Source organism: Salmo trutta, chromosome 30 (assembly GCF_901001165.1).
Source record: "Salmo trutta chromosome 30, fSalTru1.1, whole genome shotgun sequence".
Lineage (NCBI taxonomy): Eukaryota > Metazoa > Chordata > Actinopteri > Salmoniformes > Salmonidae > Salmo > Salmo trutta.
In genome coordinates this window covers 30,163,743-30,184,944 of record NC_042986.1, presented here as the reverse complement: position 1 = coordinate 30,184,944, position 21,202 = coordinate 30,163,743, and the positions used below count along the sequence as shown (strand labels likewise).

General features: G+C 42.6%; 1 protein-coding gene across 3 annotated transcripts in view; it reads left to right on the top strand.

Annotated features, from left to right (window-relative positions):
* LOC115168487 (poly(rC)-binding protein 4) overlaps nucleotides 1–17,079 on the top strand; it is a 51,906-nt gene extending 34,827 nt beyond the window's left edge. For 2 of the 3 annotated variants that reach the window (XM_029723824.1, XM_029723825.1), the window contains exons 8-14: nucleotides 1,453–1,527; nucleotides 2,831–2,902; nucleotides 5,188–5,244; nucleotides 5,403–5,568; nucleotides 6,325–6,368; nucleotides 11,757–11,926; nucleotides 16,039–17,079. In XM_029723824.1, coding sequence (XP_029579684.1) covers nucleotides 1,453–1,527; nucleotides 2,831–2,902; nucleotides 5,188–5,244; nucleotides 5,403–5,568; nucleotides 6,325–6,368; nucleotides 11,757–11,926; nucleotides 16,039–16,396 — 942 coding nt within the window. In that variant the 3' untranslated portion in view covers nucleotides 16,397–17,079. The remainder of the gene's footprint in view (nucleotides 1–1,452; nucleotides 1,528–2,830; nucleotides 2,903–5,187; nucleotides 5,245–5,402; nucleotides 5,569–6,324; nucleotides 6,369–11,756; nucleotides 11,927–16,038) is intronic. The other variant, XM_029723826.1, reaches the window with a different exon arrangement.
* The last annotated feature ends 4,123 nt before the right edge of the window (nucleotides 17,080–21,202 follow it).

Here is a 21,202-nt window from a genome sequence, read left to right as displayed (position 1 = left end):
GCTATGGACTGGCCCGCCCGTTCCCCAGACCTGAATCCAATTGAGCACATCTGGGGCATCATGTCTTGCTCCATCCACCAACGCCACGTTGCACCACAGACTGTCCAGGAGTTGGCGAATGCTTTAGTCCAGGTCTGGGAGGAGATCCCTCAGGAGACCATCCGCCACCTCATCAGGAGCATGCCCAGGCGTTGTAGGGAGGTCATACAGGCACGTGGAGGCCACACACACTACTGAGCCTCATTTTGACTTGTTTTAAGGACATTACATCAAAGTTGGATCAGCCTGTAGTGTGGTTTTCCACTTTACTTTTGAGTGTGACTCCAAATCCAGACCTCCATGGGTTGATAAATTGGATTTCCATTGATTATTTTTGTGTGATTTTGTTGTCAGCACATTCAACTATGTAAAGAAAAAAGTATTGAACAAGATTATTTATTTCATTCAGATCTAGGATGTGTTGTTTAAGTGTTCCCTTTATTTTTTTGAGCAGTATAGATGAGAGGTATTAATAGCCACTAACAGTTCCACTAATCTGAGCTTTAGGGAAATGTGGCGCATCCGTCCTGAAGAGCCAGCTAAAGTTAACTTCTCCTCGACTCTGAACACATTAGTCAGCATCCTCTGATCTTTGCTCGCGGACCCTATTAGACTCTGAGAAACCTTATTATGGAGCAGCCTGATGAGGCAGTCACAGAGGAAAGCACCCTGGCTCAAGTTTTCCATTGTTGGAAAAGGACATCAAGCTCTTAACCCAAAAACAAACTGACCTGCAGCAAAGTGTGTTCACCTTTAAACAACTGTTCTCTTGAGGAACAGGAGTGGGGGGGAAAGGGAAAAAACTTCCAGCGGGGTCTTGCTTTTGGCTTCAGGATGTAAATTATGCAAAGTTATACAAAGAATATGCTGCCGCAGAAAATATGCTCCACATTTCCAGAAGACCATGCATCCTTATGATAAATTATAATTGGTGAGTTTGAGTTTTCTCTGAATGGGAGTAGGTTTTTGTCAGTTAAGTGCGTGCGTGCGTGCGTGCGTGGGGGGGGGGGGGGTGCAGTGCATTTGACATATCCAAAGGGATGTTGAACAACTTGAGTTGAAGGCTGAGATTACAAACCCAAGAACAATCCAATCAACCCTAAAGAGCTGCTGTTTCAATGGTTGAACTGTTCAATTAATGACTAATGTCACCATGAGAAAAACAAGGTGACAAATGTCATGTAAATGTCATTAGTACTTTAATACACCATTCATTGTCATCCTGCTTCAACGCCATTTGCTCCATATTTCTTTCCCTCACACACAGCATAAGTGACACAACAATAGCTACATTTAAAAGATCAAATCCATCACACACATTTTTTACTTGCATTTGTCATATTTATTTTTAGTGATAAAGGTGTTTCGATATGTCACCACACCAGACCCCTTGTCCTATGTTTGACTCCCCAGTCTCCTCCGAAAGGCGCTACTATTCCTTACCGGCCCAGCCTCTCCCCAGGAGCACTTCTCATCTCTGGCAACCAGGTGAGAACGCCACAAACACATCCCTGTATAGACGTATCGTGTGAAATATAGTCCAGTGTACTTATTGAGGGACTTTAAAGCACCATTCTATGTAAGATCCCTAGTTATGGTTCATGACCCAGTGTGAATACAAGAGGTTATTTTGCTACTTTGGGGTTGTATGTATTTGTGTGAGTATAGGGGGATGAGATTGGGTGTGGGGGAGATGTCAGGACCGCCATGGATTAAAACATTTTAGCCACTGTCTATAGACCTCTAGCGTTGGGCTGGACCGCGGTGGAGCCTGGTTGCTATGCCTGCCTGTCCTGGGGATCCAAACCCTGTTACAGTATATGAGCTGTCTGAGCCTCTGATATGGTATTGAGTTGAGAGAGTGCTCATAATAAGATATCAAATTAACTGCAGGGTGAAGCTATGGTCAGAGGAAGATGAAGCACTTTAATGAATACAGAGCAGTGATAAGGAGTGTTTGTGTAATTTGTCTGAGGAGAAAAATGAACTGGAATGGGAAACACTCAGCTGGATGGTGACCAGAGGAGGCTGGTGGGTGGAGCTATAGGAGAACGGGCTCATTGTAATGACTGGAATGGAACAGTTTCCATATGTTTGATGTGTTTGACTCAGTTCAATTGATTCCATTCCAGCCATTACAATGAGCCCATCCTCCTATAGCTCCTCCCAACAGCCTCCTCTGATGGTAATTCATACCATTAGCCAGACAAAGAGAGTTAGACATGGAGCTCCAAGGACCACTATGGCCCTATTTGATCTTTACTTCAGTCAATACACTCCAGAAGGAAGAAAATCATTATATATTTTACTTTACATTTCAGAGGAACAGAAGAGGTTTTCAGTTAAACATTTCAGTTGGAAAATGAATGTAGTCTGTGGGATTTACCAATATATCTGTATGGTTTTATGATGTTGAAAATGCTCTGGGATGACTCTTTAAAAGACTACTACTCCTTGATTTATTACATGAATTTAGCTTCCATGTTTTTACTATTAGTATGTCTGCTTTGCTTATCCTAGGTACTCTGTGTTTACAGCAGAGGAGGCTGCTGGGAGGACCTATAAGAGGACAGATTCATTGTAATGGCTGTAATGGCATTAATGGAACGGAGTCAAATACATCAAACAGATGGGAACCACATGTTTTATTCCATTCCGTTTATTCCAGCCATTACAATGAGCCCATCCTCCTATAGCACAACCCACTAGCCTCCTCTGCTTTACAGTATGTAACGAATGAGCTTCCTTCAAAAGCTAAATGAATATCTGTTCTCCCTGTGTGTATGTTCAGGTGTTTGAGGCATCAGACTTTACCCCCCACCCTCTGTACTCAGTCTCCCAGGGGGGGCTTGACCTGCAGCAGGTGAGTGATAGATGAACTGAGGTTACACTAACACCTCAAACTATGAATACAAAAGTGGTCCAAAGTAGAACTTTGAGCTATAATAACATTGAACAAAATAACCAACAGCTGAGCCTAATCTGCAGCCATTGTTCCAACATAGCATCACAAACATGATAACTGCTGTGACTAAATACCACAAGGCACTCCATTACCCCTCTACCAACCGTTTCATATTACCCCCTCATCTTTTCATATCAGTCTAACTGTCACAAAGAGGCTATAGGGACCTAGAGTTTATAACTCTATAAACTATGCTAGTCAGTGCTGGTTGGATGCTGGTCAGAGCTGGTCTGACCAGCATGGTCTAGTTGGTCAAGATGGTCTGACCAGCATGGTCTAGTTGGTCGAGGTGGTCTGACCAGCATGGTCTAGTTGGTCAAGCTGGTCTGTCCAGCATAGTCTAGCTGGTTTTGCTGGTGACCAGCCTTCGCTGTGTTTTGGACACTGGATTTTACAGTCAACAAAAATATAAACGCAACATGTAAAGTGTTGGTCCCATGTTCCATGAGCTGAAAAAGAAAAATCCCTGAAATTTTCCATACACACAAAAAACATATTTCTCTCAAATGTGAAGCACAAATTTGTCTAAATGTTCAAATTGTTGGATATCCCCACTCTGGCTCAATTCCATAGGACTTAAACATCACTTTGCAAGCCAGCATGATGTGACTTGGTTTTTCATAAGCTGGTCACCAGTTTCCAAAACACAGCAATGGCTGGTCACCAACAAAAACACAGCTAAGACTGGTCACCAGCAAAACACAGCGAAGGCTGGTCACCAGCAAAAACACAGCAAAGCACTGCGAAGACTGGTCATCATAAAAACACATTGCAGGCACCACAAAAACACAGCATAGACTGGTCACCAGCACCTACACCGGACCACCAGGGTCCTGACTGGCCCTGTACAGTACATACATGGATACTGTATGTAAAGCAACACATCTCTTATTGTCTCTTCTTGATGTTCTCGGGGAGGTGAAACGGCCTGTGGTGATTCACACTTTAGCTAGCTATTGTAATCATTTATTTCAGAATGGCTCTGGGAGCCTCCCCGCGGTTCTTCTGATACATAACTGAACAAACAATTGTAAAAAATAAAACTTTCCAGTGGTTAGATCTGGTCCCTTCTGTCAATTCTGATTATTGATTCTGATGTGTCTCTCCTAGTGATCAAAATATGACAGTATTAGCCATGGTCTGACCATGTTTTCTGTTCTTCCAGTTTATTGTGTGGTTTTGGTGCATAGTAGGGGAGCGTATACAACCTCTCCTCCAGATTATGGCCATGGAGTGGTAATACAAGTCAGACTGCTGCCGGCGGTCAGAATTTAGTTTAGCTAAGTGCTGTCTGGCCTGACCATGGGGATACATGGACACCACCCTGACTAATGAGAGAGCAGGAGGATAGCACTGAGGGCTGGGAGGAGGGGAGAGAGAGGAGGGGAAGAGAGAGGAGAAGAGAGAATGGAGGGGAAGTCAGGGAAGCGGGATGAGAGAGCGAGGACAGGGAGAAGAAAGGAAAAGAGATTGCGAGTGAGTTGAGGTAACAGAGAGTGGAGTTACTACAGGAGGCACGTTACAGAGCTTTACATCACTCCAGCCGATGCTTGGCATTGTGATCTTAGGCTTGTGTGCGGCTGCTCGGCCATGGAAACCCCTTATATGAAGCTCCTGACAAGCAGCTATTGTGCTGACGTTGCTTCCAGAGGTAGTTTGGAACTTGGTAGTGAGTATTTAAACCGAAGACAGATGATTTTTACGTGCTACGTGCTTTAGCACTCGGCGGTCCCGTTCTGTAAGAGTGGCCTACCACTTCACAGCTGAGCTGTTGTTGCTCCTAGATGTTTCCACTTCACAATAACAATACTTAGAGTTGACTGGGGCAACTCTAGCAGGGCAGAAATTTGATGAACTGTCTTGTTGTAAAGGTGGTATCCTATGACGGTGCCACGTTGAAAGTCACTGAGCTTTTCCCTAAGGCCATTCTACTGCCAATGTTTGTCTATGGAAATTGCATGGCTGTGTGCGATTTTATACACCTGTCAGCAACGGGTATGGCTGAAATAGCCAAATCCACTAATTTGAAGGGGTGTCCACATTTTTATATATGTAGTGTACTTACCAATTGTTGATATAGTAAACTGCATAAATATGATATATCAGTGATGCACTTATATACACTGTCTGCTAAGTGGTTATTGGCATAACACTGTTTTATTACTGTCATTTGCCTAATGTAGAGTGATCTCTTCCAGGCCTACACTGTACAAAACCAATATGGCATTCCTCATACAGAGGTAAGTGGGGTTATATATACTGTAGTTACCATTAGCAGTATAAATATACTTTCATTTACTTATTATACCGCAAAGTATCCAAACTGCTATTGAACTGTTACGAGTAACCTTACAATCCCACTGTCATTTGATATGTTCTTTCTCCCTTTGTGTCCTAGTTGGCCAAGCTACATCAGCTATCCATGCAGCAGAACATGCAGCAGAACATACAGCAGAACATGCAGCAGAACATGCAGCAGAACATGCAGCAGAACATGCAGCAGAACATGCAGCAGAACATGCAGCAGAGTACCATGAGCCAGCAGGCTACAACCATTCTACCCGGTATGAGTTTACTGTCCTTTATTTAGCCCACATGGCAGTCAAATACGTTTAACTCTATGGCTATTCACAAGGATAACAGGTGCAAGTTGTTGTAGGAGTGAGTAGCAATAGTTAAAGCTGTAGGAGACTTAGGCATCGGACAGTATACATCCAGACTAGAACTAATGCCTTCTCTTGAATGCTGATCTTACTCAAAGCCAACCTGTTACACTAACTACACAAGAGCTAGATTTTGGCTTGATATTTACTGTAATCGTCTTTCATTCTATTAGTCATGTTTTCCTATCAGCTGCCAAATATCAGTCACATCAACAGTTTGTCAGGGAAGGATGAGCAGACATAGTATGTCTCCTGTTAAGATCTAGTATCTCTTTCTCCAGTAGTGAGAGGGAATGGATCCATGTCATTAGCCCAGCTGATTATGTGCTTGTGGGAGTGAAAATTTGAAGAAGCTCCCAACAGTTTTCTCTCATAAATGGCTCTCCATATCTGGCAGTGAAAAGGGGAACTATTATAAGAAATGATGTGTTCCGCCACAGTATCATAGAGCCTGGAGAAATAAGACACCCTGGCGTGTTAAATAGAAGTCTATTCAAATGGAAATGAGCTGCTTAGCTAAATCTAGCCGTTATAACACTGAAAATATTTCTCATGTATCATGCTGGTTTGCTTGACCTGCAAGCCAAATGTAAAAGATGAATATATGAATGACTGTATGAAAGGGTTTGTTAAGTCATGTATTCTCTCTCTCATTAGGAATGGACTCAAACTCATCGCAGGAGCTCCTTATTCCAAATGATGTAAGCAGTTAATTAAACAATATTACATTTTACATTTCAGTTATTTTATCAGACCTCCTTCGGGTTAAGTCTATTCCGGAGGTGAATTGAAATAACAATTAAATTCTAGGATTGGAATTGGAAAAATACTAATAGAAAATAACTGCCACTTTTCAATCATTGAATGAGAATTTCAGTTAATCTCTTAAATTTACTGAATGAAATGGAATTTACTACCAACCTGAATGCTTTTAACCAGAACAATCTACCGAAGGCTTAGTACCAAACAACACACCAAACAGCAGCAGAAGTCTACTGCAGGCTTAGTATCAAACAACACACCAAACAGCAGCAGAAGTCTACTGCAGGCTTAATACCAAACAACACACCAAACAGCAGCAGAAGTCTACTGCAGGCTTAGTACCAAACAACACACCAAACAGCAGCAGAAGCAGGAACAGCATATTACACATGTAAACAACTCCGATGCTTGAAGGTTCAAGGCGTGCGAGAGACTGTAGTCTTGGGTAACATCAAAGGTGGGAAGGGGAGACATCTTGGCAATATACAAATTACCCAAGTCATTCTAACCCCAGAGTAACCTAAGGTCGTGGGCATTTTGAGCCGATATGGATCCGTTGGTGTTATTGTCTGGGTTCCAGCTGCAGTGTCTCGGAGTGACTCCCATGAGTACCCAGTTAATCCTCTCTTGTTCCCTGACCTACTTACACACTCTCTCTCTGCTGTCAAAACAGACAATAAAAAACAGCCAGAGATCCTCTCCCTCACTCAGACACAGCATGTGATGCCTCTCCAATCACAGAGCAAGAGACGGAGATGCTGGAAAACATTTGGAAAGGCACTACCCAGATTTGTCCTCTGTGATGATCTAGCACTGACTGGCATAGGCTGTCCAACTGTGTGAACTGATCAGACTTCATGTACTCTACAATCTTGAACTGAATCGTACTATGACAGAGTGCAATAAGCTCTCCTGTTTAAGATGACATGCCAACCAACCAGACATAACTCTTGAACAATGTCACCACTTCTCTCCAGCAAACCCTTAAGTATCAAACCTTCCAATCAGTCAGTGGAATGGCTGGTACTGTAGAGTGGGGTGCATGACAGGGACAGCTGAGTCTAAGCTCCAGCCATTGTTCCAGAGAGGACTTATAGCCATGGATGAGCCCTCTCTCTTTGTGTCTCTGGCTCTCTCAGGCATAGCAGAAACCAAAGACCGCAGACCAGTGGAGGATTTAGGATCCATTCTCAGAGGTGCAGTGGGAGATTTAGGCTGGGTGCATCTCAATATTCTAAAACGGTTTCCTCTCCTAATCTGCTTTCTTTTATCTTCATCTGCACTAATCTGAATACATAGAAGCGGTGAAAGCGATATGGTGTGCACACACCAGGTATTTGCTTTCCCCTGTCGTTCCCTTCCATACTAGTGCAGCTGAATAAAGAGAAGGAGGCTACATAGATGAGAGAGAGAGAAAGAGAGAGAGAGAGAGAGAGAGAAAGATTGAGGAAGTGCTTTAGTCAGCTGTACTTCTGCCCAGGGAAGATTTAGCCTGGAGTAAAATGGTGACTCCCCCACCACCCCATCCTTCTTCCTGTGTCCTTTCAAATTACAAATTCAGCTGGAATTCTAAGAAAATATAGGCCAGTTACAGTAGCAGCTGAGGTGAGGCATGCAGTGTTACTGTACTGTGTATGTCCTGCTTAGCAATGGTAATCACTAATGAACATAGTGGTCTATTACCTGCATGTTATTAACTTGGCTCTACACTAAATCCGGAAGCCCCTAGAGCTCCTACACTACCTCTGAAAATTGCCCTGTAAATATTCAAAACAAGCCTTCTACTCAACATTGTTTTGGGATTACAATGGCCTAGACAGAAGTCTTCCTATACTTCCAATGCAGTTCGTTTTTCACAATCAATTAAGCATCAAGACAAATTGATTCAAGTTGCTCAGAACTAATGTATTGTTCTGAGGCACTGATTCTCCCTCCCAGCAGGGGAGAGTCCTGGTCATTATCTCTGATCCCAGGTCTGTGCTAGTGCTGCTCATCGTCTCCCTGGGTTGCTCTTTAGCCTGGCTGGGCTGTGCCAACACCTAGCTAGCTGCTCCCTGAATAATATGATGTGCCAATAATAGCCAGGCAGACCAGCCATGATGCTGTGCGAACAATGAAATGCTGCTGAGCAGGACAGTGACTTCTCAGGAAGGAATATGAATTATAGGGAGAAGGACAGGAGCAGGAGAACTGTGTGTGTGTGTGTGTGTGTGTGTGTGTGTGTGTGTGTGTGTGGCCACTATCAGTCATCCGTTGTTAAGCTGCCAAAGCACACATACTGGAAGTACTCCATCACTGTCTAGGCCTCTCGCCGTTTGGCTGACAGCATAACCTCTACCTCTGGGGCCTGACACCCTGCACTCAGGCTTAGACCCTGGACCTATACACTGATCCTTAAGCCTAGGTTTCAGAATGGTTCCAGATAAACAAACTGGTGGGAATGAAATGGAACAAGTCACATCCACTAGATTCCTAATTGATGTTCTAATTGATGAAAAGTTATCCTGGAAAGATCATATTAAATTTGTCTGCAGCAAATTGATTAAATCTGTTGGTATCATCAGAAAGATTAGTGGTTTGGTTTATGAGGCTTGCTTCCTAACTCTTTACTATAGCTTAATTTACCCATATCTCATTTGCTGTAATATTGTCTGGGCCATTACATATGCCTCCTACCTACATAGCCACCCTTTGCCTTGACGACAGCTTTGCACACTCTTGGCATTCTCTCAACCAGCTTCACCTGGAATGCTTTTCCAACAGTCTTGAAGGAGTTCCCACATATGCTGAGCACTTGTTGCCTGCTTTTCCTTCCCTCTGTGGTCCAACTCATCCCAAACCATCTCAATTGGGTTGAGTTCAGGTGATTGTGGAGGCCAGGTCATCTGATGCAGCACTCCATCACTCTCCTTCTTAGTCAAATAGCCCTTACACAGCCTGGAGGTGTATTGGGTCAGTGTCCTGTTGAAAAACAAATGATAGTGGGACTAAGCACAAACCAGATGGGATCTCAAATATGGACTCAAGGACAGATTTCCACCGGTCTAATATCCATTGCTCGTGTTCCTTGGCCCAAGCAAGTCTCTTCTTCTTATTGGTGTCCTTTAGTAATGGTTTCTTTGCATAAATTCGACCATGAAGGCCTGATACAAGCAGTTGATGTTGAGATGTGTCTGTTACTTGAACTCTGTGAAGAATTTATTTGGGCTGCAATTTCTGAGGCTGGTAACTCTAATGAACTTATCCTCTGTAGCAGAGGTAACTCTGGGTCTTCTTTTCCTGTGGCGGTCCTCATTAGAGCCAGTTTCATCATAGCGCATGATGGTTTTTGCAACTGCACTAAAGAAATGTTCAAAGTTCTTGAAATTTTCCAGATTGACTGACCATCATGTCTTAAAAGTAATGATGGACTGTCGTTTATTTGAGCTGTTCTTACCTTAATATGGAGTTGGTCTTTCAGCCAATTTTCCTTATTTATTTATGTTTTAAATTGAACCTTTATTTAAATAGGCAAGTCAGTTAAGAACAAATTCTTATTTACAATGACTGCCTACACCGACCAAACCCGGATGACGCTGGGCCAATTGTGCGCCGCCCTATGGGACTCCCAATCACGGCCGGTAGTGACGCCTCTAACACTGAGATGCAGTGCCTTATCCCGCTGCGCCACTCAGGATAGGGCTATCTTCTGTATACCACCCCCAACTTGCCACAACACAACTGATTGATTCAAACGCATTAAGAAGGAAAGAAATTCCTCAAATTAACTTTTAACAAGGCACACCTTTTCATTTAAATGCCTTCCAGGTGACTACCTCATGAAGCTGGTTGAGAGAATGCAAAGCTGTCGTCAAGGCAAAGGGTGGCAACTTTTAGGAATCTCAAATATAAAATATATTTTGATTTGTTTAACACTTTTTTGGTTACTACATGATTTCATATGTGACATTTCATGGTTTTAATGTCTTCACTATTATTCTACAATGTACAAAATAGTAAAAATAAAGAAAAACCCTGGAATGATTAGATGTGTCCAAACTTTTGACTAGTACTGTATATTGTTTTTTGTGGTGTGGTTTTCATGTAAGCCCTTGGGCTTCCAACCACACCTGCACACCTTTTTTAAAACTTTTTTTTATCTGTATTGTTGTTTATCATTTATTTTCTTTGCTGCAAAAAAATTAAACCTAAACCTAGCATTATCCTCTGGCCTTGGCCCTGCTGAGAATGTATTGTTCTCCTACAGAGCAAAGCTCCATGACAACAGAAACCAATAAAAAAAATCAGCTAAGACCCCGAATAAACTGATGTCAGCATCTTATAAACTGATGTCAGCATCTTATAAACTAATGTCATCATCATATAAACTAATGTCAGCATCTTATAAACTAATGTCAGCATCTTATAAACTAATGTCATCATCATATAAACTAATGTCAGTATGATAGAAACTAATGTCAGTATGATAGAAACTAATGTCAGTATCATAGAAACTAATGTCAGTATGATAGAAACTAATGTCAGCATCTTATAAACTAATGTCATCATCTTATAAACTAATGTCAGCATCATATAAACTAATGTCAGCATCATATAAACTAATGTCAGCATCATATAAACTAATGTCAGCATCTTATAAACTAATGTCAGTATGATAGAAACTAATGTCATCATCTTTTAAACTAATGTCAGATAAAAAGAGACTACACAAACCAGCCGGGTGTTATGTTTTGAATTATTTTCCCATTAGGTTTTCTATTAGCCGAGAGATGCCTCTATTCTGGGTCGTGTTCGGGAAGTGATTTGTTTGCAAAGTCACCACGGCGATGGAAATCAATAACCTTTTAGCCATTCAGATTAATGAGAGGCAAATGTGCCCCCTCTCTCTCTCTCTCTCCTGTCTGTTATACTGGGGCATGGAGCACTGCAATTAAGGAAGAGGTTGGAAAAACTGTGTGTTTGACATGCATGATAGATGACGGGGCCATTGCAGACAAACAATGTGATCACAATGTTTAGAGAGGTGTGCATTTCATACACAGACTGTATAAGGCCAGTAATAACATGTACACACATTCTCAACACAAGCTTTCGCAAGTATTGTCTGCAGTTTATCATTATTCATAGTTAGCATAATCAGCATCATCAACACCACTGTCATATAGCCTACAGTAGCTTTGTTTGATGTATTGCAATATTGAGACTTTTGAAACAACTCGAAACAATTGCAACGTAATAAATAACTCTTAGACAATCTGAATGCAATCAAGTGCTGAGATATCCACTGCATATAGCTGTCCATCTGTCTATCTATCTATCTCTTGCAGCTGATAGGCTCGATCATCGGCCGGCAGGGCGCAAAGATCAATGAGATCAGGCAGATGTCGGGGGCTCAGATCAAGATTGGCAGCCAGCTAGACGGGACCAGTGACCGTCACGTCACCATTACAGGCACACCAATCAGCATAAACCTGGCCCAGTACCTCATCACCTCCTGGTAAGGCCATTGGCCGATGCGATCCAGGCTAACCAATCAGTGCCGGGAGAGGGAGAGGGGATTCTGTTTCCATAACTGTTAAGGGCAAAGGTTAAACGTGATTTTTCTGTGTTTTATATATATTTCAACACTATGAGGATTAATAGAGTGAAAATTATGATAATGCCCTTTTAGTGTAAGAGCTGTTTGTAAAACCGGCTGAAATTTCTACCTGTTTTGATTGGGTAGAGTTTTGGCCTGCTTTGTGACATCACCAGGCGCTAAATTAGTTAAGAGACCAATAAGAGAGTTCCAAACCTCTCTGCCAATAACGGCTAGTTTTCAGTTTTCCCCTCTCCACTCAGACCACTCTCAGACAGTCCTAGCTAAATTATTGCTTGAGAAATTGTTCTTTACTAAGAATCTACACTGAACAAAAATATAAACGCAACATGTAAAGTGTTCATGAGCTGAAATAAAAGATCCCAGAAATTTTCCATAAGCTCAAAAGGCTCATTTCACAAATTTGGTGCACAAATTTGTTTACATCCTTGTTAGTGAGCATTTTTCCTTTGCTACGATAATCTATCCACCGGACAGGTGTGGTATATCAAGAAGCTGATTAAACAGCATGATCATTACACAGGTGCACCTTGTGCATCTTAATATTAAGATGGCGCCGAAGAACATGGCTGACGTTTTACATTCTCCCATCCAATTGTGCTATATTGTTAGTTTTTTTGCATTTTTTGTAACTTATTTTTTCACTTATTGTGTACATAATGTTGCTGCTACCGTCTCTTATGACCGAAAATAACTTCTGGACATCAGAACAGTGATTACTCACTGTGGACTGGAAGAAACTGTTTCCTTTAACGAGTCCGACGAGAAGGATATCCTGCTTTCACTGGAACAGGCCCAGATCCCCACCTTTTGTGTGAAGAAAAGATGCAGGAAAAGGGTCCGCAGATCGGGCAGCCTTCTGAGAATCCGTAGGCGAGTGAGTAAACTCCCACTGCCATCCGTTCTTCTTGCTAACGTGCAATCATTGGAAAATAAAATTGATGAGCTACGATTAAGATTATCCTACCAACGGGACATTAAAAATTGCAACATCTTATGTTTCACCGAGACGTGGCTGAATGACGATACGGACAATATAGAGCTAGCGGGATTTTCCATGCACCGGCAGAACAGAGACGCTACCTCTGATAAGACGAGGGGTGGGGGTGTGTGTCTATTTGTCAATAACAGCTGGTGCGCGATGTCTAAAATTGAAGAAGTCTCGAGGTATTGCTCGCCTGAAGTATAGTACCTTATGATAAGCTGTAGACCACATTATCTACCAAGAGTTCTCATCTATATTAGTCGTAGCCGTCTATTTACCACCACAGAACGAAGCTGGCACTAAGACCGCTCTCAACCAACTCTATAAGGCCAAAAGCAAAGAAGAAAATGCTCCTTTTGGCCGGGGACTTTAATGCAGGCAAACTTAAATCAGTTTGACAAAATGTTTACCAACATGTCACATGTGCAACCAGAGAAAAAAAAATCCTACACCACCTTTACTCCACACACAAATCTGCAAATCTGACCATAATAATATCCTGCTGATTCCTGCTTACAAGCAAAAACTAAAGCAGGAAGTACCAGTGACTCGCTCAATACAGAAGTGGTCAGATGACGCAGATGCTACACTACAGGACTGTTTTACTAGCCCAGACTGGAATATGTTCCCGGGATTCATCCAATGGCATTGAAGAGTGCACCACCTCAGTCATCGGCTTCATCAATAAGTGCATCGACGACGTTGTCCCCACAGTGACTGTACGTACATACCCAAATCAGAAGCCATGGATTACAGGCAACATCTGCACGGAGCTAAGGGTAGAGCTGCCGCTTTCAAGGAGCGGGAGACTAATCCGGAAGCTTATAAGAAATCCCACTATGCCCTCAGATGAACCATCAAATAAGCAAAGCGGCAATCCAGGATTATGACTGAATCCTACTACACCGGCTCTGACGCTCGTCGGATGTAGCAGGGCTTGAAAGCTATTAAAGACTACAAAGGGAAGCACAGCCACAAGCTGCCCAGTAACACGAGCCTACCAGACGAGCTAAATGCCGTTTATGCTCGCTTCGGGGCAAGCAACACTGAAGCATGCATGAGAGCACCAGCTGTTCTGGACGACTGTGTGATAACGCTCTCGGTAGCCGATGTGAAAATTCACAAAGCCGCTGGGCCAGATGGATTATCAGGACGTGTACTCAAAGCATGCGCTGACCAACTGTCAAGTGTCTTCACTGACATTTTCAACCTCTCCCTGACCAAGTCTGTAATACCTAAATGTTTCAAGCAGACCACCATAGCCCCTGTGCCCAAGGAAGTGCTTTGAAAGGCTGGTCATAGCTCACATCAACAGCATTCTCCCGTACACCCTAGACCCACTCCAATTCGCATACCGTCCCAACAGATGACGCAATCTCAATTGCACTCCACACTGCCCTTTCTCACCTGGACAAAAGGAATACCTATGTGAGAATGCTGTTCATTGACTACAGCTCAGCGTTCAACACCATAGCACCCACGAAGGTCATCACTAAGCTAAGGACTAAACAACTCCCTCTGCAACTGGATCCTGGACTTCCTGAAAGGCTGCCCCCAGTCTAGGACCAAAAGGCTCCTCAACAGCTTCTACCCCCAAGCCATAAGACTGTTGAACAATTCATAAAAATCGCCACCGGATAATTTACATTGACCCCCCCCCACTGACTCGGTACCGGTGCCCCTTATATATATCCTCGTTATTGTTATTCTTATTGTGTTACTTTTTATTATTACTTTTTATTTTAGTCTAATTGGTAAATATTTGTTTAACTTGAACTGCACTGTTGGTTAAGGGCTTGTATGTAAGCATTTCACTGTGAAGTCTACACTTGTTGTATTCGGCGCATGTGACAAATAAAGTGTGATTTGATTTGAATAAAAGGTCACTCTAAAATGTGCAGTTGTCACACAACACAATTCCACAGATGTCTCAAGTTTTGAGGGAGCATGCAATTGGCATGCTGACTGCAGGAATGTCTACCAGAGCTGTTGCCAGAGAATTGAATGTTAATTTCTCTACCATAAGCCACCTCTAAAATTTGGCAGTACGTCCAACCAGCTTCACAACCACCGACCACCTGTATGGTGTCGTGGGCAAGCGGTTTGCTTTTGTCAATGTTGTGAACATAGTGCCCCATGGTGGTGGTGGGGTTATGGTATCAGCAGGCATAAGCTACGGACAATGAACGCAATTGCATTTTATTGAATTTGAATGCACAGAGATACCGTGACATGATCCTGAGGCCCACTGTCTTGCCGTTCAACCACTGCCATCACCTCATGTTTCAGCATGATAATGCACGGCCCAATGTCGCAAGGATCTGTACACAATTCCTGGAAGCTGAAAATGTCCCAGTTCTTCCATGGCCCACATATTCACCAGACGTATCACCCATTGAGCATGTTTGGGATGCTCTGGAATGTTGTATATGACAGCATGTTCCAGTTCCCGCTAATATCCAGCAACTTTGCACAACCATTGAAGAGGAGTGGGAGAACATTTAACAGGCCACAATCAACAGCCTGATCAACTCCATGCAAAGGATATTTTGCGCTGCAAGAGGCAAATGGTGGTCACACCAGATACTGACTGGTTTTCTAATCCACGCCCATACCTTTTATTTAAGGTATCTGTGACCAACAGATGCATATCTGTATTCCCAGTCATGTGAAATCCATAGATTAGGGCATATTTCATTTATTTCAATTGTCTGATTTCCTTATATGAACTGTAACTCAGTAAAATCTTTGAAATTGTTGCATGCAGTATATTTTTGGTTATTTTTTTGACCATTTTAATTTAAAAAAATAACAGTGAGGTACTTCATTGTTACCCAGAAATAATTTGATATTTAGATAAAAACGTCTGCATTGGACCTTTAAATAACATGGTGATGTGCAGTAATGATGGCATTGTGCTCTTGTTCTGGTAATAATCCCTTAGAGAATGTATAGATATGTATTGTACTGTATTCTATTCTATTGTATCGAAAGCCACTCGTCCTCTACTCTTCTCTCTCCATAGTTTAGAGACAGCTAAATCCACAGCCCAGGCAGCGTCCATGGCCTCCCCCAACATGGCTGACCTCAACATGGCCTTCACCCAGCCCGTCTCCCCGGCCTCTTCCCCTCACTCCGCCTCCACCCTGGCAGCCATGAGTGCCCTCTCCCCAACCCCCGTCATGGGCCACCCCTACGGCGTTCTGCCCTTTTCCAGCCTGCTAGGGGTCAAGTCTGTCCCCTTCCTGACTCTCTCTAGCCCCACGCCCCAGGTCGCTGTCACCGCAGCCCCCTCCCACACCACCCTGGCAGCCTACACTACCAAAATCTCCTCAGCCAACTGCATCAAGAAACCCGACAGACAGAAGTTCGCACCCTACTGATGCTACATGCTACACCAGGCTAGCCTCAGCCTTCTTCTGGAGGCTGAAATGAAGGACAGCTTTCTATAATGGCTCCGTTTCCAGTTACACCCTATTCCCTACATAGTGCACTATATGATGAATAGGGTGCCATGTCAGATGTTCATCCACTCACGCCATATCTGCTGCCAGAGATGGTCTTGACTTGACTTTGTGATTCACCACATGGAAGAGAGGATAACTATCATAAGGTATACTATACATTACATATATAGATGATTTGTGAGTTCCCCATGAAATGATGGACTGCTTTCACCTCCACTTCATTCTACTGTTATTTATCACTAATAAAGGGCACAGTCCTAACTTGGGAAATGCACTAACTTGGATTTTCATGTAAATCATGCACTGATGTGATGGTACGTTTTTGTCTCTCAAGTTAGGAATAGGCCCAAAAGTATTTATCCTTCAGTAAGTTTGTAAATTATACTCTGATGCGGATGGATGCTCACTGTATGATGCTTTTATACAATGTCTATGTTTGCTTCTTGAAGTTTTTAAGAAAATCTGTAAATGCTTGGGAGGAAAAAGATAAGTGTTTTCTGCTATAGGAATCTAATGTTGAGTGTTATGTTTGAAATGTGCAACTTGTTTTATTTATGTATATTGATTTGTTTATTAAACTTTTTTTTTCTTGAAATGGGTGCAGGTTTGAGTCTCCCTTTTAAATTTGACCATTGTTCATTTTAAAGGGGAAATCTGCAACTTCTTTGTCGCCTGTGGACACCAGATGAAATGCTCAATCAATGAACGAAAACACACACACTCAAAATCAAATGTAAGCCAATCAGCGCGCTTCAAACATATTGCAGAATAATGAAACAACCCAAAGAGCGGTCTTTCTTTCTTTTAGAGATAATTCATCTATTTGAAACCACAGTGAAGAATGCACTTGTAAAGCCACTTTGAAAATACACATCATATTAAAAGTGACGCAACACCAGTTCTCCTCCTGCCAGCTTATTTTTTATTTTCCCCTAGCTGTCACGAGCCGGTGGGTGGCACGTCATTCCAAATGGCAGGTTTTATGAGGGATGCTCTTCACATCATAGTGCTCTTTGTCCCTGAACAATAACTGCAGTGTGAGGCAGGCAGGCTCCTCCACAACCCCACTGGAGCAGAGGGCTCTGCCTGCATTCACAAATACAGAGTTACTATATACACACACACTGTGCGAACACTCAGATGCTTAACTCACACACTGTGTGTACACACACACACATTCTGATACTGAACACACACACGCACTCAGACACTGTGTCCACACACACAAAAACATGCTCAGATCCTACACACACCCACACACGCACACATCAACTGACGCTCAGAGACGAGGGTAAGGGAGAGAGAGCGTGGAAGATAAGGGAACATGCAGTCACAGCATCAACATGCACCACAGCATTGTCATCCTCTGGAGAGAAAGCCAGCCTTATTTCCTTCCACTCTTAGAAGACCTCAGTGGGAACGACAGGAGGCCTTGACAGCGACGTGTCCTTGCTGTTGCCATAGATATTCACTTACATGTGGTCTCAGAGGCATGCAACAATATTACCCTTTCACCAGACTTTGACATCACAACAGCGGAATTTCTATGCGAAATATGCAAGGGTTGTTAGAGTTTTCAAATTCTGTCCCTTTACGCCGCTGATATGAAGGAGCTTTTGTTAGTGTGAGCTGAGTTGCCTACTGTAGAAAATGATCTCTCCCTCCCTCTCTCTCTCTCTCCCTCTCTCTCTGTCTTTCCCTCGCTCTCTCTCTGTGTCTCTTTCTCTCCTCCTCTTTACTGCCTAATGCAGCTCCCTGAAAAAAGGTCCTAAAATATCCATACCCTCAGTAGGGGTCTCTATACCTCCCGCATCTCTCTCTCTCTCTCTCTCTCTCTCTCTCTCTCTCTCTCTCTCTCTCTCTCTCTCTCTCTCTCTCTCTCTCTCTCTCTCTCTCTCTCTCTCTCTCTCTCTCTCTCTCTCTCTCTCTCTCTCTCTCTCTCTCTCTCTCTCTCTCTCTCTCTCTCTCTCTCTCTCTCTCTCTCTCTCTCTCTCTCTCTCTCTCTCTCTCTCTCTCTCTCCTCACTCAAACCCTCTTTATCTTCCTCTCTCTCATCCTCTTACTAAGATCTCTCACTGCACATAATTACACAAAACATCTATTCATACATACGCTGAAGGCAAAACATAATTATATTGTGTTATCTACAGTATCTAACGTTTATCAGACACGATTCTATCTTTGATTATGTTTACATCCCAACACTCTACATCATCAACAAATATTGAAAATGTATTTCATACAGTATACACTCTCTGTAAGTTTGCCTATAGATATGAATGAGAATGTACAGGAGCAATACTTTCCCTCAGACACTTGTGCCACCTGCAGGAACAAGTGCACATAGCACCACTGAATTCACTGTACCTTCTGCTACAGTACGTAGCCTAGTTCAGTTTGATCTCTCTCAAGCATTTGAAACAGCAATGCAGGTCCTAGTGAGAATTTCCAGGAAGATTGTAGTGGCCTTGAGTGGAAAGGTGTTTGTAATTTCCCTTTCATATTCTAGGATCTGCTATGGACCCAGAGGCCTAACGTGAACCCTCTCATGTCTGCTATAACACACACACACACACACACACACACACACACACACACACACACACACACACACTTTCTTATGATGACTCAACGCACACACGCAGTATGGGTGGCACAGGAGGTTAGTAGCACCTTAATTGAGGAGGACGGGCTCGTGGTAATGGCTGGAGTAAAATCAGTGGAATGGTGTCAAATGCATCAAACACATGGTTTGATACCATTCCATTTGCTCCGTTCCAGACATTATTATGAGCCGTCCTCCCCTCAGCAGCCTCCACTGATGGGTGCCTATAACCGCTGTGTAGTTGTTATCACAAAAGCATAACCACCACAAATGGAATCATCATCACAAAAGCATCAATGACAGCTTTGCCTATTTATCAGAGACCTTCTCCACTGTTCCTGCAAACACAAAGCATAGCACATTTTAAAAGGTGAATGGAGTTGAGTAGCTAAGGACATTTCCACTAACATCTTGCTTTATGCAAAGCACATTTTTTGCATGTCCAATAGGAGAGTTCCGATGTCGTTTTGCATAGGCTATTGGTCAGCTTGAACTTGAGACAGAGACCGCATTTTCTTGATCAACATCGGATGTACAACATTCATATACCACACCTTTACAAAGGCCTTCAATTACAGATAACGGGTTGCTGTATCTGTTAGTCAATAGTCAATAAAAAGGTTTTAAAAAATGATTATGGATAGCAGCTCTTATTAAGTTGCTGATTAAAGAATGTCATACGATGGAAACTTGTCCCCAACGACCCATTAAAGTCTTACGTATACATTGGTCTATAAATCAGTTTCCCCAATCTGTCCCTTGGGGACACCTAGGGTTGCACATCTTTTTACCAGCCCAGCATGAGGCATTTAACTGGTTGAATCCGGTGTGCTAGTGCTGTGACATTGATTAGAGAGGCCTTAGCTGGTACGTAGTACATGTAAAGTGGCTGTCATTTTCCTTCTGTACTCATTGCATGGGAACAAGCTTAATAACGTTCCACTGAAGAAGAAAAGCTGGGCGCTTCTGTGTTAAAGTCGACCTGAGCATGCACAAGTAGTTAGTCATTTCCAAATTAAACTATGTTCAGAATGATCCAGTCTATATGTTGGAGTTCCAAATCAAATATTATTTTTCACGTGCCAAATACAACAGGTGTAGACTTTGCCGTAAAATTGTTACTTACAAGCCCTTAAAACTGCAAAGTTGGTTACGAAAATAAGAGTTAAGAAAATATTTACTAACTGAACTAAAAAAACAATACACAATAAAAGAACAATGACAAGGCTACATACAGTGGGTGCAATGTGCGGGGTACATGTTAGTCGAGGTCATTTGTACATGTAGGTAGGCTTTATTTCAAAAGTTTAAGGAGGAAATTGCGAACATTTGGAACATTACAGAGTAGTTGGCTAAGTCTCAAAGAAGGCTTTTCAGTCAATAATATTTCATGGCTTTTAAAAAGGGCTCACAGAGCTTGTTTTTCCACTCACAGCTGTCCCCCAGTGCTAGTCATGAAGATGAGATGTTCATGAAGCAATACAAATGAAATTGCAGTGAGTTTTGTTGGCTAGTTCTTCAGTATTGTTAAGATACGTTGTGGCTGGGACAGGCAAGGTAACATCATACATTTACATTTTAGTCATTTAGCAGACGCTCTCATCCAGAGCAACTTACAGTAGTGAATGCATACATTTCATACATTTGTTTTTTTTTCTGTGCTGGCCCCCCGTGGGAATCGAACCCACAACCCTGGCATTGCAAACACCATGCTCTACCAACTGAGCTACAGGGAAGGCTAACGTTTTTTAGGAAAGGTTTTTGTAAAACATGCACCTTACATAGGATCATCTTGAAACATTCTCTGTAAAACTAACTTTCGTTAAGGTTTTATATGGTCTATAAATGGCATCCCTCATTTCATAGTCAGTATCCTTTTTCAGCGTTATGATGTCCGTAACGTGATGGATGTGACGAAAATATATGCTGAAATGCATAACTCATACCTGGCGATACCGTTTTCTTTAGAGAATCTATGCAATCTATATTGTTGAAGCGTTACAGACATGCACGATAGAAATTTGAAGGGAATTTCCGATTGAGCCGTCATAAGTAACGTTTACTGTGAATGCAGTCACCTGCAGTCACTGCGAACCCGAGAACATTGGCTTGAAATT